Source organism: Balaenoptera ricei, chromosome 16 (genome assembly GCF_028023285.1).
Source record: "Balaenoptera ricei isolate mBalRic1 chromosome 16, mBalRic1.hap2, whole genome shotgun sequence".
NCBI lineage: Eukaryota > Metazoa > Chordata > Mammalia > Artiodactyla > Balaenopteridae > Balaenoptera > Balaenoptera ricei.
In genome coordinates this window covers 67,834,558-67,862,478 of record NC_082654.1, presented here as the reverse complement: position 1 = coordinate 67,862,478, position 27,921 = coordinate 67,834,558, and the positions used below count along the sequence as shown (strand labels likewise).

Sequence of the window (27,921 nt, the reverse complement as noted above, 5' to 3'; positions counted from 1 at the left end):
AAAAAAAAAGAATAATCCAAGAATAAGGCAGAAACTTACAGTACTATGGAAGAAGCACAGGATTAAAAACAAAACCAAACAAAACCAAACAAAACAAAATAAAGGATTGGGAGGAAACAGATCAATATTCCCATGAGAGACAGAGAGAGAGAGACTACTAGCATAATACAAGGATAAACAGTATTTTCTACCTTAACCTTTGTAATAAACATATTAGATTCTCAATATAAAATTCTGACTCACACATAAACCTTTTTAGATGAGGTATTTGGGATGAATTTATATCACACATATTTCTTTAGCTGTTTATGTTTCTACTGCCAATATTTGAGGTTAGCAACCATATATCACTTGCCTTATATTCCCAAAGTCTAGCCCAGGGACTGGCTCATAGGAGAACTCTATAAATACTTAATTATGTGGTAGGGGTTAGGGATGGGGTAGGGATGAAGAATGGGCAAGATTGCCTATTATGCATATTAACTGATGATTTTTTAAAAATGAAAACAGAATTTTTCTTAGGAGAAATCAAAATTTACCTGATATCCAAACGAATGCAACAAAATATCATATACTTTTCTATATCCTTTGATTTTACACACACCATGCCCTCATCTCCCACATACCCACACCCTCTTCCACATACATGCACGTTTGTAAGCTAGAAACTTGTGAAAAATAGTTTCAGGTGATTTAAATGGATAAAGCTTATAGAGTAAAAAATAAATATCTTTTACCCCTGCCTTGTCCCCTTGTCCCCTTGTCTAGCGGAAAACATCCAAAGATGTTTTATAGATACACAAGCACATAAGTGTATATTTGGTATTGACACACATGGATGGCAGCAGTCTACACAGAGAGTTGTATACATCATTATTTCCTCCAGATGATGGCGAATAATATTAAACATGCATTTTAAGCCAGTATTTTTGAAACAGTTCACGGCAGAATAAACTAAGAAGCTAAAAATATTCTCAATCACTACACCCTGACATTCAGATATTTCTGATCACAGTTTGAGAACAACTGTTGTAACTGGGTTTACTTTTGTTGAAACTATGCACATATACACAGCTGAACTCATCTAGGAGTTTAGAAAGAGAATTATTTGTCCAGGCTTCTATTACAGAGGCTTATCACAGAGATGCACAGAATTTATACAGTAGTTCCAAATTTTAAAATGATTCAGATTTGAATCGTATCAGAAAAATTATATATCTATACAGAAGAACGCTGCTTAATAAACTCACTTTTCTAGAATATTATGCCCTCCTGGGTCAGGATAGTTCAGAAATAAATCTGGTTAAAAGAATAAACACTGGTTAATGTAAACAACACTCAGATTAATTCTAATCTAACTCTCCCTTGCAATCCAAGATTTTTATACTGCTAAATATAATTTGACAGATCCCTTCAATTAGTTTATGAGGTTAGGCCATAGCCAAGCTCCTCACAGGAAACGTAATTCAATCCATTTTGTCTTCCTTATTTGCCTACTGAACGAATAAATACCCAATTCATATCACGAATCCTCATCTTATACCTAAACCTTAAACCTAAACATAAGTTTAATAATATTGGGGATGGAGAAAGAGGATTAAGTTTATTCAAGGACCCTCGTCATTGCCACCACCTAGAAACACACAGTAAATGAAGCATGATGTGATGACACATTCACATAGCAAAGTGGGGTCAGTTCCTGGTAGAGTGCCCTTCCTCCTACCTACGCTCATTCCCCATTTGAAATGAACACGAGAGCAGAGCAGCAAAGGCCTCTGTTATCATCAGCCTCCCCTGTGTTGTTACCGCTACTAGAAAAGCAATTTCTCTGGTTTTCAGCTGGGCTGGGAGAACACAGAGGCCTTTGTTTTACACCAACCACTTGCACATTGCTTTGAAAATAACGTCTCTGTCTGTATTACAGCTCCACAGGAATACAAAACAAATGTGCAGCAAATGTGCAAAGATTATTAGAATGAATCTGAGAGTCATTAATGCAGTCTTAAGCCTATATGTAACACACATATATATAAAACGTGGGTCTGCAACATATTGTGTATATATGAACTCGTTGTTTATTAAGGGTGAATTCTAAGCCAATTGGTAGCTTGCTTTTACTTGAAGGTGTCTCTTCAAGTGATAGAAAATTTCTGTGTAGGAGGTACTGAATGATATGCGTTACTGTGGCAGAGTCACAGGTTAAGGATGCACCTAATGGGGATCATCTTTAAAATTGCTCACGTCTGTGAAGCCAGTGCCTTCATGGCTGCATCACCCAGGCCTGCATCCCAGCAGCCTAACTGCCAGGACAGGGTCTGAAGCTGTCTAACTGAAAACATTTTGAGCATTTAAATAACCTACTGTCACTAGGATATACATGTGAGAAAAGGCTTTTTCAGCGCTCTTATCTGAAAATTGTGGATATTAACTGCTCAATCGCAGAGAATTCTCATGAGGATTGATTTGGTAACAGATAGGTGAGAGCTTGAAAAATTATGGTCCACTTTATAACAAGCAAGTTATCAATATTATTGGAGGCCCTGTTAGGGAGGGAGAACAAAGGATGATCTGGCCCCCCTGCCATGTTCCCCCTCTCTTAACTTTTGACATCTTCGTCCACCTAGTTACTCCAAGAATCATCCTTTCCCTTATTACCCATATTCAATCAGCAATTAAGTTCTGTCAACTTTTTCACATAAACAATTCTTGACTCTGCTCTCTCTGGTATTTCTCTTTGCCTTCCTGATCCAGAGTTTCATAAAATAGTCTTCAGCTGGCAAGCCTACCACCATCCAAGTATATCTCTCAAGTCTATTCTCTAAATAGCTGACCAAATATACGGTCAAAATGAATATCAGTTATGGCTATTTCCTGCTTCAAATGCATCCAAGATACCTGTTCATTTCCATGCTTCTCAGTATGACAAATCACTCCCTCTACAGCAAGACCATTTCCCGTCTTCAAGCTCCCTCTCCACATTCTCTGCCTTCCAATTACACTCTAGCAATGCCAATTTACTTACTACTCATCCTTCAAGACTTAGCCAAGGTAACACACCATCCAGGAAAATTTTTCTTGATGCCACCCTCTCCTAAGCCACAGCACATTCCCTAGGGCTTCTATAAAATCCTGTATCTCTTTGTATCCCTGCACTTTCTACATATTTATCTTATCTTGTTGATTTATGTGTCTGTCTCTTCTAGATGGGAACTCCTTCAAGGCAAGGTCTGTGTCATATTAGGCCCTTATATTGTCGGCATGTAGTGAACCTCAATAAATACTTATTTCTAAGCGTGAGTAAAGGAAGCTGTAGGAAAAAGAATGATATGGACATAATTATATAAATATAAGGAGAAAGAGATGGCACAGAAACATCGGAAGTAAGTCACTTGTAAGAAAGAAGCAAAAAATGAAAGGGGCAAAAATGGGAAAGAATCATTGATGAGATATCGCTAAGGAGGGTCATGGGGAAGAGGCAAATGTTGAAAGGAGAAATAGGAGGAGTTGGAAAAATAAAAAAAGAATGCGTTGATGGAGAATAGGTCTATTAGAGGACAAGATAAGAGAAGCAGATTGTAGAAAGAAAAGGCAAAATTGACAAATAAAAACCAAGTATGTTGAGCCCAGACAAACAGAAGAGAAGAAACCAGAAGGTGTGTTGATAAGCAATATCCATGGAAAGTAGCAAACATAAAGTAGCTATCGGGGTAGTAGAAGAAAAAAACAGCCTAGAATAATTAGAGAAAGATAAATGATTTAATGTCAATATGAAGGAGAGAACACCTAAAAGTAAACAAGCAAACATGGAAAAGAAAGAGTAAGAAATTATGACTTGGAAATATACTAGAGGCTGTCTTTTAAATACTGAACCATTTGCCTGTTTGTTAGAATATGGAATTTGTTAAAAATAGTAACTTTAACATATCTTTCTTTATTAAAAATAGGGACAGATATTGACCCCAAAGTCAGCAATTCCACTGGCAATGCAGTCATTAAGTCCTATACAGCTATTCAGGACTATTTTTTTTTTAGGTTAATTTTTTTTAGGTTAATTGTTCCATGTAATTATATTAAATGAGTTTTGCTCTCATCAAGGGCAATTGCGATTTAGTATCTGCCCTTAACTATAACAAATGAGCCAGATTTGAAATACAAAATGTTCTTTTCTATCGGTACACTGTAAAAGACTACCAGTCTCCACTGTCATCTTAGAGTTGCTTCATTATACAAGGAGAAAATTGGAAGAAAAGCACCACGGGCAGATGTCCTGAATGCTGTCAGAGCAGGTGACATTTACGTGATGTGACTCACCTTGACATCTCTTGGTATTCCATTACAAATCTGAGAGAGAGTGTTTTCACTTGTGGGTTGCAATTGCCTCAGGTACCCTGGTACTATCCATGTTCTTCAGCAGGGGTCAGCCCATACTCATTGTTACACACCAGTCTAACATATGGTGACCAGCTGGCAAATCGACAGTCCTGCAATGAATGAATCTGCCCTTTCTAATAAAATATTTTGTAGGAGGTAGACCTCAAGGGATATCATGATGTTAGTTATGATGTGTCTAAAAATGTAATAGGTCTACTTTTTTTAAATGTAGAGTTTCATTGCTTTATAATCACATTCTTTATCCAGAAAAATCAAGAGTATACCAAAGCAAATTTTGTAAGCTATTTTAAACAACACCCTTCAATAATTGTCTATTTTGAAACTGACTAGAAATGCCTACCTGAGGAAATTTTATCTTCTCATTTCTGGCAATGCAGGATATAACCTATTCCTCTCCCTACTGTACTTCATCCTTTGGCTCTCCTTTAATATTATTAATCATGGATTAGTATCCATGATGATTGATCCATGCCGTTTTATGGCCAAAATATTTCAGCCTCTCTTTGCCATCAGCTGTTGACTATAAACTTTCTCATTTCCCCCCCCCCCCCATGCATTATGCCTGTATGTCCCATGTTCTCTCTAAATTTTGTGGGATTCTGTAAGGAATTTAAAATTCCACACCCACTTTTTCCTAGGGCTTTTTCTCTTGCCTATTCACGTTAGATTTTAAAGAATTTAAAATCATTTGAAAATATTAGTCACCATTTATAATATCCCTACTCTATAACCCAGTGGTTTTTATATGCATTACCTATATAATTGTCACAGAAAGCCTATCAGGTGGGTTTTGCTTTCCTCATGTTAATGAGAAAAAAACAAAACAAAACAGAAAACCTGAATTTGGAGAGTGTAAGTGATGTATCCACACCACAAAAAGCATCCAGTAACCAAGTCAGGATTTGAACCTGGTGTGCTGAATTCTAAAGCCGGTATTTATCATTAAATACGAGACAAACAAATGATAACCTCTTGGCATTTTCCATGTGCATAGTACTTTCATATGCACCTGGAAAAATTCAATGAGAAAAATAATCTGCTGGGAAAACAAACAAAAAAACCTAAAAGTCTTATACACTTAGAATTTTGTTGGCACTGTTTATTTCAATTAAGCAGATATTAGAAAGCTTCTTGTGTACTCTAAGCCTAAAGAAACATCTCAAAAGCCAAAGTACTCCATATTGGGAAGAAATGAGAGTCACTTCCAATACACACTCATGACATATTGCTAGGTTTCATCTACCCAAATCCCAAATTGTTGTGGCTTTCTTTGTTTTCTGCTCAAATTATGTACACTTGAAAATTTGCTGTGGCACTACAACCCCTGCTCTTAAACCACACTCAAAAAGCAAAGCGTAAGGTAAAAAACATTAAACAAAAATATTACTAATCGTTATAACAGTAAAATATTCTGTGTAGAGTACATTTATATATTTACTTATTATTTTGGTATTTCTCGTGACATCTTTACTAAAACTGCCTTCTAATAATATAAGGTGCTCTAGCTTTAGCTTAAAAATGAAATGAAAAAGAAAATGTTCATTGCTTGAACCCTGCTGCTATTATATATTCCTACCCCAGGGCAAATGAGAGTACTGTGGTACAGATTCAAAGTTAAATTTTCATTTCTTTTTTTGTTACATTGAAGGACTACTGAAAATATAAGTATATATTCTTCTAGACTACTAAACTCCTATCTGAAAAAAGGAACTGAGGAAAGTACAGCTCTTTTTTCCATAGAGACATGACCATTTGGGTCTGCAAGGGATCCATGGGACACAGAAAATATTCCCATTTCTGGGCCCATTAAGATGGTACATTATCACATGTACAAGAACTTTTTAATAATTTATGAAAGAAAAGCAGGCTAATGAGTATTTGGTATTTTAATATTTTACATTTTTGAATAGATTTTATTATTTTATTTTTTATTTTTAAATTATTATTATATTATTATTATTATTTTTGGCCATGCTGAATGTGGCTTGTGGGATCTTTGTTCCCTGACCAGGGACAGAACCCTTGCCCCCTGCAGTGGAAGCGTGAAGTCCTAACCACTGGACCGCCAGGGAAGTCCCTTGAATAGATTTTAATACCCAGACTACAGTTTTCTTCTATTTTCACATAGCCTGCCTTGAGAAACTCATTGACTCTTAACAGCTTGAACAATAGTCTCTTTGAGAATAATTCCCAAATTTATATCTATACCCAGTATTATTCTAAACTCTCATTCCTCTTTTCAATAGGAAATTAGATATTTTCACTTACATGTTTTATCTGAAATTCAAAATATCTGTATTGGAACTCTATCCTCAAAATTATCTTTTCTTCAAAACTCAGATTCCAGTAAAATTTTTTAAAAAAAGCACCTTTATTTTCCCCTATTTTTCATATGCAACACATTAGAGTCATCTTAAACACTGGCATCCCCAGATTTTTATAAGTTGAAATTCCAAATCCAAGTCCTTTATGATGGTGCTCCCAACTCACCCCATTACATCTCCTGCTTCTCTTCCTTCTAATCATGCCCTACATTTCACATTCCTTCTTTGAAGTGCTTTTCTTCTTCCTCCCCTGGGAAAATCCCACTCATTCTTCAAGACTGAGCTCAAACAGTTCCTCTTCTGTAAAGTATTTTGCTCAAGGCACAGCTGGTCACTTCCTGGGTTCCTAATAGCTACATTTATTCCTTCCCTAATTTCTACAAATCCTTGAGGGCAAACATTGAATCCAAATCTAGATTTCTGCTTTCTATATGAAGAATAGAACCAATGTATAATAGGTGCTCACTAAATATTTTTAAATGCATGCATAAATAAATGAGTGAGTACATGAATGAACAAATAGTTCAATGAATATTTGACTTCTCTTAGCATCTTCATGGACTTTATATCACTACATTTTGTTTTTCCTTTATTTACTTGAAAAATAATTCCTTAGGTAGTTAATATCTGTTTAAACTAAAAAGTCAAAACTTCCATTAAATATAATTCAGCTTCTTTTTCCAAGGTCATAATATGTTGATGAACTTTAAAAACATTTTGTAGGTCCCAAATAGTTGCAATAAATTATCCATAAGACAACTGTGAATATGTTCCCTACGTATGTGGGCAAATTATGATGAACAACAACAACAAAAGATTTTCAAAGTTCAAAGGGAAAAATAATATATTTAATGTTTTTATTCCTACAAATCATTTCCTTTCATTTTTATTTCTACTCTCCCACATACTATCAATTCCATCAGATCACAAATATGATGGAAACACTTCCTGAAGTTTTAGTTTTTCCTTGTAGGACATAAAGAAATATTCTCTGCAAATAATGGTGGAATTTGGGGGGGTTAAGGGTGTTTTCCTAAGGAAAACTCAAAATATAGTACGCCCTTCTAAAACATTTAATTCCCAAGAATATCTAATTTAAAACTCTGGATGTTTTGGTCTCCACAATAATGGAATTATGATTTTTTTTTTTGTCTTTTTGTTGTTACTATCAACAGACAAAAATATTTTAATCCAATAAAAAAATCCATTAATAAGCATTTGTAAAATAAATCCTATGTTTATAGTAAAAATGAATCTAAGAAAATAAACATAAATATTTGAAAGCAAAGAGTAAGCTTCCATGGAGAAATCACTAAATGGCCACTCTGATGGCCTTGACCTTTCCTATGAGCAAAGGAAGGCAGCCTCACATTTTAACTGTCATGATAATTACAACGATAATGAATATTTATATAGTTGCATGCAACTGACCAGTGCATTTGTTGGCAAGACAAAGCAGAAAGGGCCTGGCTAATGAGTCTGTGAGCACCCAGGTGAGGGCACTGAGATCAATTCTCACCCACAATCAGGGAATATGGTCACAAAATGTAAATATCCAAAGACTGCCTTCAATGTGGATACTTATTCCAAGTGAAGGATGGGACAAGAAGAGGAAATTACCTGTAATCAAGGTAGAGTGCTCAACAGAACCCAAAGCCTTAAAGAAAGTAAGAGAGAAGTTCATCTAGAGGGAGGATCCTTCTGCCCCACATTAAAAATGACAAGCCACTACATACCAGAGTAATAAGAATTTAGTATCTCTTTGAGGCTCCCTCTTTCTCTAACATCTCCTGGTACAAACACATCCCTGATCATAAGGAAAGAAGGGGTGAAATTCACAATCTGAAGCCCAAGCAAAAGACAGAAGGAGGCAGTGTTTGGACTGAAGCAGGGTTGAGATTTTGCATGTCATGTGGTCGCGAGAGACAAAGAGATCAAGAGAGTGGTTGTTACAGTGTAGGCCAAGTGGTCTAGGCTGTATAAGAAAGGCGAAATAAAATGACTAAAAGTAGCGGAAAAATGAAAGGATCTGAGGGAAGAGAACATGATAAGGTTGAGGATAAGGTGTTAAAACTTTTAGACGGAGAGAGTTAGGCATAAGAGTGGGAATTTAAGTTATCAAAGTGAAAAAATAGCCTATTTGTAGACTATACTCATCGAAGTACTATAGAAGGGAAAATTAACTCCAAACTGCACTAATTAACGGTTCTTGAACCACAGCAAGAATAAAACTGATAAAATTACTTATATTTACAAAGATTCATCTATTGGAATATATCACTGTTTTTTTCTTTTAACCAGTTACTTTTAAACTCATTGGACATTGATTTAGGATACAGATTTTCACAGATTGCTCTTCTTTTTTAAATACAGTATTTTGTTTTTAAATATAAAATTAATCCAATATTGTTTACATAATTATCTCTCCATCACCAACTCAAATAAATGATTATCAGTTAAATTTCTGAGAGACTGAATAGACAAAGGGGCAATGACCAGACTAAATATGACAAGAGAGCTTTGACCCACAACTTCTGCAGCAACTACGTCAAGAAATTAAACCACAGTCTCTGTAGCAACTGGCCCAGAATGGACTTGAACAACAACAGCCAGCCTAGCTCTATTTGCCCCTGCTTTAAATTCAGTAACAATCAGAGAAAGCAAAATGTGCTACCCAAACCAATTACATACGATGCCCTGCTTCTTCCCTGTGTCATTCATCTCCAATCAGAGATACCCGAAGTCTTCCCTTTTTTCCATTTTAAAGCTTTCCCTCTTCCCTGACGGCCTTTGTGTCACTGCCAAAAGCAAGTGGTGATGGCTACAGTGAGCTCTGAATAGTCTCTGTATGTTTTCGTTTGGCTGTTCTTTGTTTATTCCCACATTTCTAACAGTTTAGGCTCCAGTGTTCTAAGACAATTCATAATTTAATTCTACCCTCCTGAAATCTCTGCAGATTCACACAATACAGAACCGTTTTGCCACTTGGAAACTGGCAGAGTCATTTCACCAAATTCTCTGATAAACTCCCCACAGCCAGACATTGAAATACCAGATTTCACAGAAGAGTGTGCTCTCACTCTCAGTGAATTTTAATAAACAATTACTGAGGTGTTATATAAACTGAATTTTTGCCCATTACTTATCATATCAGAGTACATGCAAATTTTTATCATGTAAAAATAAATGGCAGACAGAATTATTCTCTTTTATGTTAAAGTATTTCTCATTGGCATTACTGTATAATGTTTCCAGTGATTCAAGGCTCCACAAAGTAAAACAAACCGATTCTTTACAGGGAGAATATTCATGCAAAAGGCAATAATAATAGCCTGTAATTACTCTAACACAATGTCCAAGAGAAAAAAAAGAGCCATCATTTAGAGCACAGAAAAATAATTCCTCCTCCTTGATACAATATTTATTTCAAACATAGAATGAATGCTTTCTTAAAGTTATAAATTGGAAGGCCTTTTCAAAATCTTAAGTGATCTACATATCTCATATTTTATATTTTCAATTATTTGCTATATATTTATATATATTTTTAATACCTAAGGGGAAGAGAATTAGGTAGTTTTATCAAGTAAAGCAAAAGTCTCCTTTCTCTGCTCTTATAGTTTAAATCATAAGACATAAAACTGCTTTTAAAAGGAAGAAACATAAAACTCACCAATATTTCTTATCCTCTTTGCTGTGTGGGCTAAAACATTTAAATTGCTCATGTTGTTAACATATTGTGTTAGAATATAAACGCTTCACCTCAGAAAGTAAAACAAACCATGTGTGAAGAGATTCTGTATTTAACAAACAAAAGGATGTAAGGCATAGAACATATGAATTCCATACGTTTATGCTTCCAAAAAGGCTTTAATTCTGAAGTTCCAGCTGAATAGACGAAAGGTGAGCTTCTACCCTTCTCTCTGCTCATTTGCTATTTCATGTCTCAGGATTGCATCTTGGAAAAGGAAGGTGGGGCAAAAAGGTTTCTTAAATACAAGCTTGGGTCCAGTGGGAGATAGTGAGAATAAAAGCACCCCGACTTCCAAACACAGTTCGTCATCTGCCATCACTCTACAGTTGCCTCATCCAAGGACTCTCTTTCTACAGATGAATGCAACATGATTTCTACATGAATATTCATGAGGGCTCTTTTCCTTTTCCTTCACGTGGACAGCTTTTACTGCCCAGTCATTACTTAGGATACCCTGGATATAAGGAAAGCTGAGAGCTCAGTGTTTTACTGGAAACCCCTTTACATCCACACACTCCTCTGTACTTTAGGTTAACTTCTTTTTAAATGCAATTCTTGTATTTTCTTTTCTTTTTTTAAATTTTATTGAAGTATAGCTAGGATAACTCTTGAGTGCAGCAGGCCACGCTTAAAATGGTTAGAGTGATAAAATGCCTGAGAAAACTGGCCCATTAGCAGACAAGTAGGCTTAGCTTGCTGGTTTGGCCAAGATTCTGAGAACATACAGATAGTGTAGAAAAATAAAACCAGAAGAACTGCTGGTTGCGGTATTAACTACATAGGATAAGCCAGTCCAGCCCTTTCCCTATTTATATCTCAACTCCTAGCAAGTTTCTTCAGTTTCTCTCAGAGCTCAATGTCTGCTGTCACCATGTCCACTCCTACTTTATTATCATTCCTTCAGATCTTTTTCTTTCATCTTTCTGCCTTGCTGTCCATATTCCGGTTCTCCTCACCTCTTCTATCTTAGTCTACCCTAGTTCCAAATTCTCCACTGTAGGTATTGGTATATGCTTCATACCAGGACAGTGCCTGATATTCTACAGATGTTCAGTAAATAACCCCCAAAAATGTTATAGAAAAGCCTACAATCTAGTACATCATTTTTTCAAGTGAAAACTGACACTGCATTGTATCTTAAAATATAAAATTTGATGAGGATAGATAAACCACCCTGGTATATTTTTGAATAAGTAGTTTAAAGAATATTAGTGCTTAAAGCAGCATGACTTTTCTCTAGGTATTTTCAGTTTTTTAACTGTATTCATAGTAACGTTACAGTTGGTACACACTTAGAAATCATCATTTTTTGACAAAGATGAAGTTTTGTATTTCTTATTTGAGGAAGAGTTAGCAGTTTTATCTTTTTCCCATAAATTTTCAGCGACTTTTAAAAATGCATCTTAAGTGACCATAAAAGATACAATTATCTAGAAAGTTTTACCTAGAGCTTGTCTCCTGTTCAAATGAGGGAAAAGAATTAGATGTTCTCAAGTGTTATGTAAACCATGAAATGTAGAAACTCAGTTTAGTCAAGATACTGCTTGGACAGAATTTACCTGTGGTGAGAAAAGGAAAGGGGGGAGCATTACTCATGAAGAAAACATTAAATATTCTAACTTCCAAATATCATGAAGAGAAAACTTTCACAACCCTAGTAAATCCTAGTGGGTTTGCAGGTTAAGATGGCAAATTGTCACCTATATATAACTTTTCTTCTCCTCCAAGCATCACTGAAAATACAGATGAACTGTCTTTTATTTTTTCTTTTTTTTTTCTTCTTCTTCTTCTAAAACCCTAAACCTATTAGGATGGAGAGGACAAAATGTGAGAAGAGGCAACAGCAAGAAATATTAGGAAACTCGGAAGAAGACGCAAGTGGGAAATACTACAGTCAATCCAAGAAAGTCAGAGTCTAAATCAGCAGTGGGAAAACTAAGCATCAAACTGATTTAAACAGAAAGATACGTATGACTGAAATTTGGGGTGAAAGGAGAGACCGAAAGTAGCAGTTTGATTCCATCCCCTGTTCTACACCATTGAATATCTGCCTCTCTGTCATCCCAGGAAAAGTCTGGAGATTATTCTCTGAAGAGAATAAAATAGAGTCTTTGCATTAGAGGTTTTTAGACTTATTTAAAGGGTATAGTACCTTTTACTGACAACAGGGGTATTAAGCGAACATCCGAATTCTTAATACTAAATGTAGAGACTACCAGCGACTCCACGCTCCACATCTCTGCTCCCAGAACCCTTACATTTCAGGCAGGAATTTGGAAGATGCTTCCCTGGGAAACCAATCAGTGCAAGGGGGAAAGGCTTGCTTTCGTCTAGCAAGCCTTAAGTCCTTCAGTCTGATTCTGCAAAGTCCCAGAGGCTGAAGAACAGGAATGCTGAATTATTAGAAGATGTCACAGGTTCAGTGTAATAATGTAACATAGCTTATGTGCCTGTGTGGATGGTCCTTCAACAAGGAGAAATCATTTTTAAAACACTAAAGCCTGACTTTTCTGCCCTGGAATGAGTGTATCACGATGGTAGTGACAGAAATACACAAAGAACCAGAGTAAAACCTGCTCCACCTCTCCCCTTTAGGCTGGAAGAAGCACTAAATGGTTGCAAAGCCAAGGGGCTTGTGTCAATGCTCAGACATGGTTACATCAAGTTTTACAGAAGTAATTTTTCCAGCCCCTGGTACAATACTTTCTAGGAATTTATCAAGATTCTATTAGCCACATATATACACTACCAAATGTAAAACAGATAGCTAGTGGGAAGCAGCTGCAAAGCACAGGGAGATCAGCTCGGTGCTTTGTGACCACCTAGAGGGGTGGTATAGGGAGGGTGGGAGGGAGACGCAAGAGGGAGGGGATATGGGGATATATGTATATGTATAGCTGATTCACTTTGTTGTACAGCAGAAACTAACACAACACTGTAAAGCAATTATACTCCAATAAAGATGTTAAAAAAAAAAAAAAAAAGATCCTACTAGCCTCTATCAGAATTGTCAGAGCCTGTCTAATTATTTGGGTCTCTCAAGTTGCGGCTAGACCCCCATGGGTTGAGTCTCTGCTGGCATTGCCATCCAAAAGTGCCTGTCCTTCTTACCACATGTCATACTTAGATTTATTTTTTTCTATCATGCCACCATCCTGATTACAATTCTTGAATAGTTCCCTATTTTCTACTTCATTTAAACAAACAAACAAAAAAACCTGTCCATTTTCTAATGCCTTACATAAGCTATCACTTTCTTCATGCCCCTCTTAACTTCTTCCTGTATTTATATAGTTTTCTGAGAGCCCCCAAATGGACCGAACTCGTTCCTACTTCCCGGCCTCCATCCTGGGGGTTTTATCACTTATGTCATCTCACTCCGCAATTCAATCCCCATATCTCACTCAAAGTCAAATACAAACTTCACTTGTTCAGGTTTCGTTCTCTGCGTACTCTGGTCTCCACTGCTAATCCCTCTCTTCCGAAATCCCAATGTATTTACAGCTAGAAACATACAATTATTCTTATTTTTAATGTGTCATTTTTGTTTCTCCTTGAAGAAAGGACTGGCTCTTGTTCTGTTTAGCACAAGGGTGAAGATTTGTAATACAATGAGTAGGTACCCAGATTCTGAAATTGAACCAGCTCCAATTCAGACTCATTTGTGTGTCCTGGAGCAATTTACCTGACCTCTATGAATCTCAGTTTAACAATAAATTGGAGAATATAATAATCAAACTGTCCTGAAAATAAAAATGAGAAAACATATATATTCATCATAGTGCAGTACAGAGTAAGCATTCAAAGTTTACTATTATGCCTCTTATTAATAATAAAATAGTAGCTAAAGAAAATGAGAAAACAGAGCATTCAGTAGCACTTTAGAGAATATAATTTATTATTTTTTCTTATTTAAAAAATATACAGCTATTTAAAAATCTATATGTGGGACAGAGACTGTATGCCTACCAACTGATCGACTACTTGTTGACAAATACTATACTGGCAGCTCCCACGGCAAACAAACTAAAACACCTCCAATGAGATAAATGTGACGTGGGTAGAATTAAGGAATAATCTATATATAAAACTGCTAAACTTAAACCTCAGTAAAACATTGTAGTGTCTGAGAAAAACTCTTAAAACAATTGGAAGTGAAAATGAGAACAAGGTTTCCTCCATTTTAAAACAATTGGAGATTTATCACAGTTTATATGAACTGAAATTAAACTGAATGTGGGTGCAGTTCGAATGTAAAAGATTGTCAGAATCTGAAATTCAATTTTGCTCCCCTACCTTTACTACAATTTGAACACACAGTATTCCTGTTCTGTGGCTGCCTTTGGCAGCAACACCTATAGGTTGTGAGCATGTTGGACTGATTAGCTTTTGCAAAACATGACACATGTCTTATTTTCCAATGAGTTATCACTCTGTGGAGTTGTGAATCTTCTTCTAACACACTAGTTACAGATTACGACACTCTCAAAGTCACTGAGCATCCTTTCCAAAGTCATATTTCAGCATCCTTTCCAACTTGATTCAAAGTATGTCAACAGTAAAACATTAATTCCTTTGGGAGGGAAACCGATATAGAGCAGGGAAAACTAAAGTCTATATCTTTATCACCTGTTGGTGACATATCCTTACCTTTCCACCTTTTGTTCTACTCTCCAACCTTATTTCCCTTCTGTCCCAGTCTGGGTCCAGTCAGTTATTTCAATATATTCTTTCTTGTAGTTTCAATTCTCTCATCCCCCTGAATTCTACTGAAAATTCCTTAACATCCTAGGATTTCAGGTAAGTCTAATTCACTAGTTCTCTCAGAACAGGTGAAGAGAATCTATTCACTCTGCTAATAAATGCATTAGGTTTTGAACTGGTGACTAAGTAAATGACTGAATGAATAATCTTTCAGGTTAACTACCTTTTATATCCCCATATCTGTTTCTGTTTTGCTACCCAAGCTCTCAGTCCACGTTTGTCTTTTCAAGGCTTCACATATTCCACAGTTGACATCACTTAGCAAGTAGAATCTATTAGGCATATACTTCCTCAAATTCCCTCTGTTTATTCATACATTTCCTTCCTCTTTTAGAAAGAGATGTTTCCTACTCTTTCCCATGGTTCCTAGGAAAAGTATTCCTATATGCCTCTGTTAAATGATAGATTTTGTTGTTGTTGCTGTTTGTACTTATAGTAGTATTGTACTTACACTTTTTAAAACTACTAAGCTTGCTACATTTACACATTAGAAATACTGATATACCTAGCATGTATCATAAAATGATTGAATTTTTATATTCACGCCACATTTTCTTCTCTATATTTTTCTCATTTTCTAACTTCTAGCCCTCCACATTAATTTAATCCATTAATATGAAAATTTTATTTTAGAGATCCCTTGGAAATATTAAAAGGCACTATATGCATTCTTTATGTAGCAAAGTATAGTATTAATACTTCTAAATTTTCCCTGAATATAAAAATAGACCATTTAACTCTGATCTCATTTACATGTTCCCTGTGTAATGCTGCCACTTCACACAGTCTTTCTGTGCTGTCGTCATTGTTCCGCCAAAGCTTATTTGAATAGACCAGCATGGTTTCTGATTTCTTTGCTCACCATTGCTTCTTGCATCTTAATTCTTCTCTAAAGGTAGCCTTTTCTGGTTATGTAATTTGAAACTCATCAGTTTAATAGGTCATAGACTTGAAGTCACTATTTCTTAAAGACCTTTATTTGACCTAGACTCCAAGGAAAATAATTTTGATGCTCCCTCAGGCTGTTGCATAGAAATATTTCTAGTTTCCTTTTTAGAGGCACAGCTCTAGGCTTTTCCAAGGACCTCATCTCTAGCTCCCCTGACTATGTGTCTCCTCTTAGGGCCATATGGACATTAAAATTAAAATCTTTGTGTTCAACATTTAGGATCTATATATGGGTTAAGGAATAAACACGAGTTGGTGTCAAGAGCTTAAATTTATGTTACTCCACTGTTTTTTGTTTGTTTGGGTATTTGCTAATTCCTGGCTCCTTCTGAGTTCAAGTTGTTTTTCTTTTTTTTTAATTAATTAATTGAAATTGTTAAATGTCTTAATTCATTCAACACATTATTGTATACTATACATATATATGCATATGAATATGCTATAGTATGTGCAACTACATATATGTATATATATATGTATTCTATTTAGGCTGTTGTAAGTTCTGGGTATAAAAAAAATTATTCAGGGCTTCCCTGGTGGCGCAGTGGTTGAGAATCTGCCTGCCAATGCAGGGGACACGGGTTTGAGCCCTGGTCTGGGAAGATCCCACATGCCGTGGAGCAGCTGGGCCTGTGAGCCACAATTACTGAGCCTGCGCGTCTGGAGCCTGTGCTCTGCAACAAGAGAGGCCGCGATAGTGAGAGGCCCGCGCACCACAATGAAGAGTGGTCCACGCTTGCCACAACTAGAGAAAGCCCTCGCACAGAAATGAAGACCCAACACAGCCAAAAATAAATAAATTAATTAATTAACTAAAATTAAAAAATAGTAATAATTCAAATTTCATATTTTCACACCACTTACGCTCCATTAGGGATATGGAGGAAGAGCATATGTAAACAAATGAACTAGGTAATCCAAGAAGTGCTAACTGTAAAGTAGAAAGTAACAGGATCTTGTAACATAGAGAGAGAGGTTGGAGGAAGTCTTTATGCCATTTGGCCAGGAAAGGCTTCTATGATGGACATTCTAGCTAAGGCTAGAAGATACACCATGTAAACTCAGGCAGGTTAATTCTTATATCTGTTTTTGTTTGTTTCTTTCTTTCCCTATTTCTCAGTGTTTATGCTCTACCCTTTTGTCTCATTTTTGGCTATAGCTATTGAATAAAAGTTGAATAACTTTTACAGTTTCATTCTATCCCTCCCCATTTCCCCTGTCCCTTCAACCTAGAATATATTCAAGCTATACAGAAATCTCTAAATTTTGTCTTGATCATTTGCCTCCTTTAAGTTACTACTTTGAGTATCTTTGTTTTATCATCTGCTCTTTTCTCATCTACTTCGTAATGAATTAATAAAGCTTTTTAATCTCTCACCTAAAATTTAGTGAAGCTACTCAAACAAAAGCAACCATAAATTGAGAACTGCCAAAACTATACTATCTTTTCAATCTTTACTTTAATTAGGATCTCTTCAAGTAAAACACTTAATTGATAACTCACTGAAACTTCCTTAACTCTGGCCCAAGAATCGTTCTTTGCATATTACACAATTTCTTATTGAGTGCTCTGTCTTTATGGGATTCTATCTCCTCTGCCCACTCCTTAAAAGCTTTTTTTTCTCATGGCTTTGTCCTTGATTGCTTTTCCTTCTAATTTTAGATTCTGCCTATATATATATACTCTTTATACAATATGGTGAAAAAGGTTAACAGAACTCTCATTGACACATTTATCAAACTGATGTTAAAACATAGTTCTTAGTTCAGGTTTCTTTCCATGATGTGTTGTTTCCCATACAAATGTATGGGTACTTTACGTCTAAACTCTAATTCAGCTTTCTACTGGAAATATGTTTCCTTCATGTGTGTTTCCTATCTAGGTTAATTATATCAGTGTCATAAACATTTTATTTATTAATCTTCACTTTCAGAATAAACCAATAGAATAAGCATGGGTGATTTAGTTATTTAGAAGAATGTAAATGTTACATTAACTATCAATATAAAAGAGGTATACTAGAAAGAAGTTGGGTTACAAATGAGATGTAGAAGAGGAAGCAGTAACAGGCAAAAGAAAGAGTAAGAGTGGGTATTTCTTCAACATACAGAGTGAGAAGTTGAGCTATAACTAATATACATATAGCAAGAAATACTTTATGGATAACATAATATTATCAAGGTCTATAAATATAAATAGTAAAATATATAAATTCATGAAACCAAGGAAAAGATAGAAGAAAAGATGAACAGTCATATAAATGACCTACATTCTCATTTGCAGGAAAAGTCAATAAACCATATCTCAGAAAGTGTATTGTTTAGAGATATAGAGATAATCACATGGAATGAAATAATAAGGTTAAAAGTACCTGCCTCCACTTTGTGGAGGTAAGGATGTTTCTCATAAATTTTTATTATTCAATTGGTTTCACTTTGCTATTTATCTCTCCATATATATATATATAATATGTAGAACATAGTATTGCTATATATAATATATGGGTATTTTTTATATATGAGGAAAACGTACGTGTGTGTGTGTGTGTGTGTTTGTGTTTAGTGTTGTCTGGGTCAAATTTCCTAGGAATATGGTAATGCCTTTCAACATGTAAATTTAAGTTTAGTATTATGTATGGAAAACTTTCTTGGTTTATACTTTTAAATATTAGTTGTTTTATTATTTCTTTTTTTTCAAAGTGTTTAACATATGTCTATCAGATCTCCTTTGCCTCTTCTCCATTTCAAGCTTTTTTTCTCTGAGCCTTTTCTTATTTTTTTTTAAATCTTTATCTCACAGTCATTCTCTTGGTTAATCTCCTGCTTGTCCTCCCCTTATGGAATTTTTACCTGAATCTATTTTCCTCTGGACACTTTATAATTTTTTTATTTTTTAGATATTTTTGGCCTTTAATTTTTTCCCTAAGTTTTATTAACTCATTGCATTCCTTATTTCATTTTTTCTTTTTAAATTTATCTTCTTAGTTTTTGATCTTCTGAGTCCAGGTTTTAAAAACAAGTATCTTCAACTCTATTTTTTGAAATTCACTGTAGTTTGGAGTGTTGTGTTATAGCTTTATTGTTGTTTTGTATTTGTTTTCTAGATGGAAGGTTTTCATCAGCTGAATTGTTTAGATTCTCACTTTTTTCAGCTTTATTGAGGCATAATTGACAAAACTGTAATATATTTATAGTGTACAATGTGATGATTTGATATATGTATACAATGGAAATGACTACCATAATCAAGTTACTTAACACATCCGTTACCTTACGTAATTACCTTTTTTGCTTGAGAACTCTTAAGATCTACTCTCAGCAAATTTCAAGTATTAATAGCTGTGGTCAACATGCTGTATATTAGATCCTCAGAACTTACTCATCTTATAACTGAAAGTTTGTAATCTTTGATCAGCATCTCTCTACTTCTCCCGCCCTCCAACCCCCACCATTCTATTCTCTGTTTGACTTTTTTTTTTTTTAAAGATTCCACATATAAGTGATACCATCCAGTGTTGGTCTTTCTCTGTCTAGCTTATTTCACTTAGCATAATGCTCTCCAGGGTCATCCATGTGTCACAAATGAGTAGGGTTTCCTTTCTTATGGCTGAAAAAATTCATACGTATCATTTATTTAAATTTATCATACACACAAATTTACTTTTTATATATGACATTTTCTCTATCTATTCATTCATTGATGGACACTAAGACTGTTTCCATATCTTGACTGTTGTGAGTAATGCTGCAGTGAATGTGGGAATACCAGTAACTCCTAAAGATAATTATTTCATTTCCTTTGCATATGTGCCCAGAAACACGTTCATTTTCTGTATCTCATTATGTAGCTTTGCATTGCATCGGTCTGAATCTTTTTGATTTTAGACAGGGCTCCTGGACCAAGAACACTCTCTTTAATCATTATTGTGAAGTATACTTTCTTTAATGGGTAACATTTTTGGTGGTGGTGGGGAAGGGGTGGGGTTGACATATATTGTGATTCTCTTTCATTTCTCTAGGTTCCTTCTTATTTCCTATCTATGTCCTTTTCGATCACTGACATACCTTCAGTGTCACTTGTCCTGTATTTTCCGTTTTTTTCTCAAAAGTGACATTTCCCAAATCCAGACCCATTCAATTTTAAGCTCAATCTCTATAGTTAATGTTGTAAAATGACAAGTCCCAGACCTGTGGTTCAGTATTTTAGCACTTAGCATCAGGTGTTCTCATTTTTGTCCAATTTTCTTTTGTGCTTTATCTATTGCCTTTTCACATTCCTCCCATTTCTACTAGGTGTTTTAATTTTCTCAATGCCTGCTTTCCAGATCCATAGGTTTATGTCGATGACAGAGTACCAGCAGTAGCTCTGTTGGAATTTGGTGTTTATTTCTCTACTTAAAGGCAGTACTTTGAAACTCACACTATTTTCTGTATCTTAATAATGTTGAAAGCTGACATCACTTAAGGTTTTATTTGTGCTTCTTTTTAGTCTTAACTTTTGGGAAAGTTGGCATGAAATGATTTAAGTTTAGTCAACTTCCACTCTCCTAGGACTAACTTGAAGCAAAATTATAAATTATTTAAAATACCTATATACTTATCATAGAAAATTAACAAATTATAGAAAAGTAAAAGTAAAAGTAATTAACTTACCCACCACTAAACTACCAAAACATAGTCAGTATTTAATAACACTGTAGTATAGTTTGTTTCTTATACACAGGCGCATTCATGTCTATGTTTTATATATATATAAAATATACGTGTGGAGTAGAGGGGGAGAAGTTTCTCAGAATCTTTGTAGAGACTGAGCAATAGGTTAAAACTGAATTCTGTGTATGAAAGGAAATGGTAAGACATTTAGAAGTCATGGTAGGGGGTTAGAAAAAAATGGCAAGAACCAAGAGGGGCAAACATAAACTGATATCTAACAGGTATCCTTTATGAAATTGTATATATAATATACAGATATAGTTAGATGTAGATATTAAAAGTTTATGAAAGTTTTTAGTTTATACATATTGCCAAATTACCACAAGATTTATATCAATATATGCTTTCATTACCGTACCTTATCTGTAAAGGGCTATTTTAAAAGTTTTGGCCAGTTTTACAGAATTAAAAGGTATGTTATTTTAAATATTTTAGGTTAAAATATTTTCACATACTTATGGCTCATACCTTTTATGGGGAGAAATTGGTGAGCTATTTGCTCATGTCTTTTGCCCATTCTTCTCCTAGGACATTTAAAAATGTTTTAATGTCTGTAAGTATTCTTTATATACAAATGACATCAAATTTTTGTTATTTTTTGTTACAGATTTTACCCAATTATCCATTTATATTTAGGTGTTGTTTAGGACATTCTATTGATATTTAGAATTTTTAATGTCATTCAATTTAATGATCCTTTTTTATGAGTTCTTTGTCTATAATGCTTAGAAAGCTTTTCTCAATCTTAATTTTAATGAAATATTCATGTATATTTTTTCCATTTATTATTATTTTTAAATTACATTTATTTCATTACTCCATCTAAAAGTTATTTTTGTGCTTAATGTATAGGGATATAAGTAAATAGTTTTGTAATTATACTAGGTCTGCTTCAGAGTATTCTTCTGTTCTTTGGCTTTTATAATTACATCATGACTAAATTATTTTAATTGTTGTAGTTTTGTACATTTTAGTAAATGGTAAGGTAGTTACATTTTAGTAACTGGTATTGCTCTTTGGCTAACTCTGTAAAATAATATTTTGAAGCTATAAGAAACATGTTTATTACTTCTAGAATATACAGACAATGTATGATTCCTTTGTGTATATCATTAAGTCACTGTAATTTCAAATATATCTAGTTGATATCTCAGTATGTAGCTATGAAAATCAGTCATTCGGATAGCTCCAATAGAGATCATAACTTGATTTACCACTTTCTTTGTAATAAAAAAAGAAAAAAAAGCTAATACGATACACAGAGAAGGTTCCTGAGAGTGAGGACATAAATTGGTTTCTATAATTATTCCTCAGCAGTTTATGAGAAACTCTGCCACATTTATTTACCAAAACCTCTAGAAAGACCTACCTACAACTTTCTAATTCTTTATTATTTGCTTTTCCCATACCACTTAATTTTTAGCACCTGACACCCAGAGAAACTTAAGGTTTCACTAATGTGACAAATGTTTCTAACATTATAAATATGACACATCATTTCCCACATAATTACCTTGTGAAGTCTGTCATCTCCATCATGATCATACACATCTTCTTGGCGAGAACAATGATATCGTTGCTCGTATCGTCCCATATCTCAATCTCAGCATCCAGCTTACTCTTTACTTTCTTGAAATCAGCAACTTGCTCAGCTATCTTTTCCTTTTCTGCCTCAGGCAATTGAGTCATCTTAGCCTAAAACAGGTGATAATTAGATTTATAATCATTCCACTATGTCAAAATACATTTTAGGAAAAAGCGATCATTATAGGATGTTCATAAAACTTGTTCATTTAAGAACAGAGACATATCATTGTTTTATTAAAGTCATATAATAAAACTTTCCAGGTTTAATTTTTCATATAAAAATCTATTGAATATAATTGTTTGCTCTAGAACTACAACGTTAAATTTAATACAAAAGTATAATTTAATATCTGACATATTTAAATCTACTCCTTAATATAAATGTATGACTTCTCACATTTCTAACGTATTAAAATTTTAAATTAATTCAAACTTAATGTAATTCCTCACATATGTTAGAAAAGCATATACCTTATTTAATTTTATTAATAGTATGCTTCAGAAGGTAGAAGTATAACAAACTATAGCTTGAAATGATACTATGTTTATCTATGTATGTATATACATTGATAGATCCTTATGTAAACAATGAATACACATTGGTAAACAGTACAGTATACATTTATAAATCATATGTATATAGACAAGCACATATATAAAATCCTAAGGATTAATGTGTATATGGTGCATATAAACATATTCAAGTGTGTATGTGTATTACAAACTATCTGGGTGAAGAATAAAAATGTTATGGGCAGGGTTTATTAAGGCAGCCCTCCCTAATTAGCATCCTGAGGTTTGAGGTGCTATTTTCTTATACACAGTAAACTTAATGCACTGGCATAGTACTATTCTTTGTATATGTCATATTTTGAACAGTATGCAAACTTGCTTCTTGCACTTGCAATTTAAAATGTGGGATGGTAGAAAACTATCTATACCCCTGAACTACCATATTCACAACCATAGCACCTGGGACCTATGACTTTTTCTCAAATAAAAAAGAACTTTGAAATAAAAGTGATTCGATAATAATAATCAAGGCCATAAAATTTCATGAGATTGTCTATTCAATCATCTTGTCAAAAAAGAAGTTCATACATAATCCAATAGTAGAAGAAGTAAATAGGTTTGAGACAGAACATTTAAAAAGGATAAATCATATAAGCAGAATTTACTTATTTGATTATTCACAGGGAACATGTGATACCTACAATGCCTATGTATTAATATTTCCAGGTGCTGATTTCTAGTTCACCTATAAATGGGGAAATTGGAAGAAATCACCTCAGAAAGCTTTACAAAAATGTGGTTACTAGGTTCAGAATACTAAAAACACACTTTATTGAGGCAATAGTGTACAATAGCAATAAAATTAAATATATGCATGGAAGGAATTATAAGAATGGTCAATGGAAAATCTGACCAAAATATAAAAATCAAAGAAGCAGTATCAAATATCTGTCATTTATTATCTATCATAAGCCTAATTCGGGGTCTAAAATAACTTGACATTTGTAAAATCTCAGGATTAGTTATCCATGCTTCAGTTCTAACCTATTAAAGAAACTAAATGATGAAGCTTTCTGATATGAAGTTTTCTTTAAGCTCCTTAGCATAAGGCTTGATACATACTGAGTTCACAATAAATGATAGTTATTTCCTACTGAATAAAAAATAAAAATATATTCACATATCTAGCACTTAAAATTTGCTTTCTTTTCATTATATATTTTATTTTATTTTAAGAACTAAATTAAGCTATGAGACTAAGTTTTTAATCGATGAGTGTACAGATGACTCTTCCTTAGGAGCTGAAAATAGTTTGTAGTTTCTTTTCTCAGGAAATGTGGCCTATGTGACACATTAAAGGAAGAGGAGTTTTTTACTGCTGCTGGTATGTGGCAAAGCATGTAAATAAAGACACAACTCCCTTATGTCTGAAATCAATAGTATACAAGCCATTAAGAAAGTTGTAAGCTACTAATGCACTAAACTAGCTCAAAAATAGAAATGAATTTTCTCCTTCTTAACTACTAGTCATTATCATTCTCTCCATTTTCACAAAAACGTATTTAAACTTCCAAATGATAATAGCTATAGACCAATTTATTTGGGGTCTCTTTTTACAGCCTTTATCTCAGAGATAATAAATGCATGACTCTGGATCTAAGAAATAATTTTGACGTGTATACTGGCATACAGTGGAAAATTTTTCACTATCCTCATGCTAAAGTTCAAACCATTTAAGAGGTGATCTGGTTAAGTGTATTCCAAGTTCTGTTCCTTGGAATGCCATTGATTCACAATATGACCGTGAGGAAGTCACTTAATTCTCCTGTCTACATTTCCCCAGACACAAAATGACAATAATTGCAACTGCTATCCACCTACCATGCAGGGAACAGAGTCGATTATTGGATAGCATTTGACTGACCCTGTCCTGGACAAGAATCTCATGGGTTGCACTCAGTTTCCTTAATAACATCTCAACTCATATGGTGAATTACAATTGGCAGATATTTACTTTTGACAAGATAAGGGCCAAAAGTTGGGCAATAGTTTACAAAACTAAAAGTTCTGGAGAATTCTGACTCTTTTTTACAAGAGAAACAACAGGGACAAAAAAGCATTAAATTACTGACTGACACCTTTACTGAAGATTTTTAGTGCTTCTGTGAATGATTTATTATATGCCATCAATCAATTGTAATCACTATGAAAATATCAAAATAGAACTTCAGAGAATATTTGATATTTAGGAATTCTGGGTGAATGTTCCTTATGGGATGATTTTTGCCTGGATAAGCAAAGAAACTGAGGTACAAAGCTCAAGACAAATCAAGTAAGTGGAATCTCTGATATTTATTGCCAGCTGGCTAAGTGGCTCTTCTCCTGCTCACATATATAGAATACAACTCTGATATAAACAGCTAATAAAGGCTTTTTGAATTCCTGCCATCCAAATGAAATTACACTGTATGTTAACTGATTCTAAAATCTGTTCCAAAAGACAATGAAAATAACATTTATATATGTCAGACACTCTTCTAGGTGCCTTAACATATATTTAAAATTTAATCTTCATAACAGCCCTCTGAGGTAAGAACACTATTATGCTAAGATTATGAAGCTGAGTCTCTAAAAGGTTAAGTGATCTACTCAAGATTGTAGTGTTAGTAAATGGTAGAACCAGGATGAAAACCCAAAAACTCTGACTCGAGTTTTTGTTCTATCACCATGCCTGCAAACAAGAGGAATAATAATGCCCACCATAGGCCAAAATATCTACATTCTCCTCGCTGGTATTTCTCTATCACCTTCTACTTTTGAATGCAATTGTTCTCCAAAATATAGCCACATATCTTTTACAATGTAAGTTTCCTTATTTGCAAACTAGAAAACAATGATATTCACATCACAGGTTGTTTTAGAGGTCAAAAGAATGAATGTATATGAATATACTTTTTTAAATTCTTAAGTGCTATTAAATGTTAACTGTTACTCATACTAAGATATTCAGTTCTTCAGTCTATACAGTTAGTGATCCTCAGAATTCTATTTCTCAGGTTATTCTCCTCTCTTCAACAAAAGTTGTGTGTTCCCATTAGCCTATTAGGCATTTTCAAGTATACATATATCATTTATAATTTTAGCTCTAAAACAGAGGTAAGCAGAATTTTTCTGAAAAGGCAAGATAGTACATAGTATACATTTTGCAGGCCGTACCATACCAATCTATTGCATTACTTAACTCCACTGCTGCTGTAATGTGAGAGCAGTCATAGACCCTGTGCTAACAAATGAGCATGGCTGTGTTCCCACACAACTTTCTATGGACACTGAAATTTCAACTGCCTATAATTTTCACACATCACAAATATTATTCTGATTACATCTATTCTGAATTTTTTCAACCATTTAAAAATGTAAAAAAAAAAAAACCCCAAAACAACAACAACAAAAAGCCCATAAAAAATCCAAAACAAAACAAAATAAAAACATCCCAGCTCATGGGCTGTACAAAAACAGTCAATGGGCCAGATTTGACCAGCTGGCTATAGTTTGCCAACGCTTGCTAAATCCTTTATCTTTATGTTCATTTCTGTCAGCAGTACTACCTGCCATCCAGTCTTGAAATCTCATTTAAAAAAAAAAAAAAATCTCCCCTTTTATCTATCCTGTTCTGATAGGCACAACATTTGTCAGTTTTATCACTAACACTTTTATCACATCCATCTCTTTCTTTGCTTTCCTATTACTATTATACAAGTTTGGGTCTTAATTTTCTCTTTCATTTTCAAACCTTTTGTCTTGCCACCATTTGATTCAATCTTTCTGACTCATAGAATTGCGCAATGCTTCAGCTAAAAAACACCTTTCATGTCTCCTTATTGAATAAAGACTATAAATTCCTCAAATATCACCATTAAATTTAATTAAAGTAGAAAATTCACATAGAAAAATGCTGAAATCTTAACTGTACAGTTGAACAACTTTCACAAACTGAGGGAACCCATGTACCTAGCACCCAATTAAGAAAAAAATAGCATCACCCCCAAAAGCCTCCTTGTGTCCTATTCTAGTCACTATCTCCCAAGAGCAATCAAATAACTACCTGTATATCTAAAACTATAGATTTTCCTGTTTCTGAACCTTATAAAAATGGAATAATAATATATGTACTCTTGTACCTGGCTTTTTATGTCTAACATTTATATATTTGAAATACATCTATATTATTGCATGGAGTTATAGTCTGTTTATTCTCATTGCTCTATACAGAGTATTCCACTGTGTAAATATATACCATTCATTTATCTGTTTTTCTATTAATGGCCTTTTGGGAAGCATAATATTTTTGGCTATTATGAATAGTAAATATTCTTATATTTTTCTTTTGGTGCACATATGGGTGCGTTCTTCTTGAGTCTATATCTAGGAGTGAAATTACTATGACACAGGCATCACCATGACCTTTGCCCCTACCAGCTTTTCTTTTTATTTATTTATTTATTGGCTGCATTGGGTCTTCATTGCTGTGCACGGGCTTTCTCTAGTTGCGGTGAGTGGGGGCTACTTTTCATTGAGGTGCGTGGGCTTCTCGTTGTGATGCCTTCTCTTTGTTGCAGAGCACCGGCTCTAGGCACGCGGGCTCAGTTAGTGTGGCTCACGGGCTCTAGAGCACAAGCTCAGTAGTTGTGGTGCACGGGCTTAGTTGCTCCGCGGCATGTGGGATCTTCTGGGACCAGGGTTCGAACCTGTATCCCCTGCATGGCAGGCAGATTCTTAACCACTGCACCACCAGGGAAGTCCCCCAACCAGCTTTTCAATGTCATTTCATCTTCCTTTCAATGTCATTTCATCTTCCACTGTACCCTCAAGCTAAACCAAGCTATTTGCTGTTGCATGTAAATATCTTAAGACATTGTCCATTAA

At 34.4% G+C, this 27,921-nt stretch overlaps 1 protein-coding gene across 4 annotated transcripts in view; it reads right to left on the bottom strand.

Moving 5' to 3' along the window:
• CTNNA3 (catenin alpha 3) overlaps positions 1-27,921 on the bottom strand; it is a 1,736,704-nt gene that overhangs the window by 120,664 nt on the left and 1,588,119 nt on the right. For all 4 annotated transcript variants that reach the window (XM_059899110.1, XM_059899112.1, XM_059899111.1 and 1 more), the window contains one exon: positions 22,409-22,590. In XM_059899110.1, the coding sequence (XP_059755093.1) occupies positions 22,409-22,590 (182 nt within the window). The remainder of the gene's footprint in view (positions 1-22,408; positions 22,591-27,921) is intronic.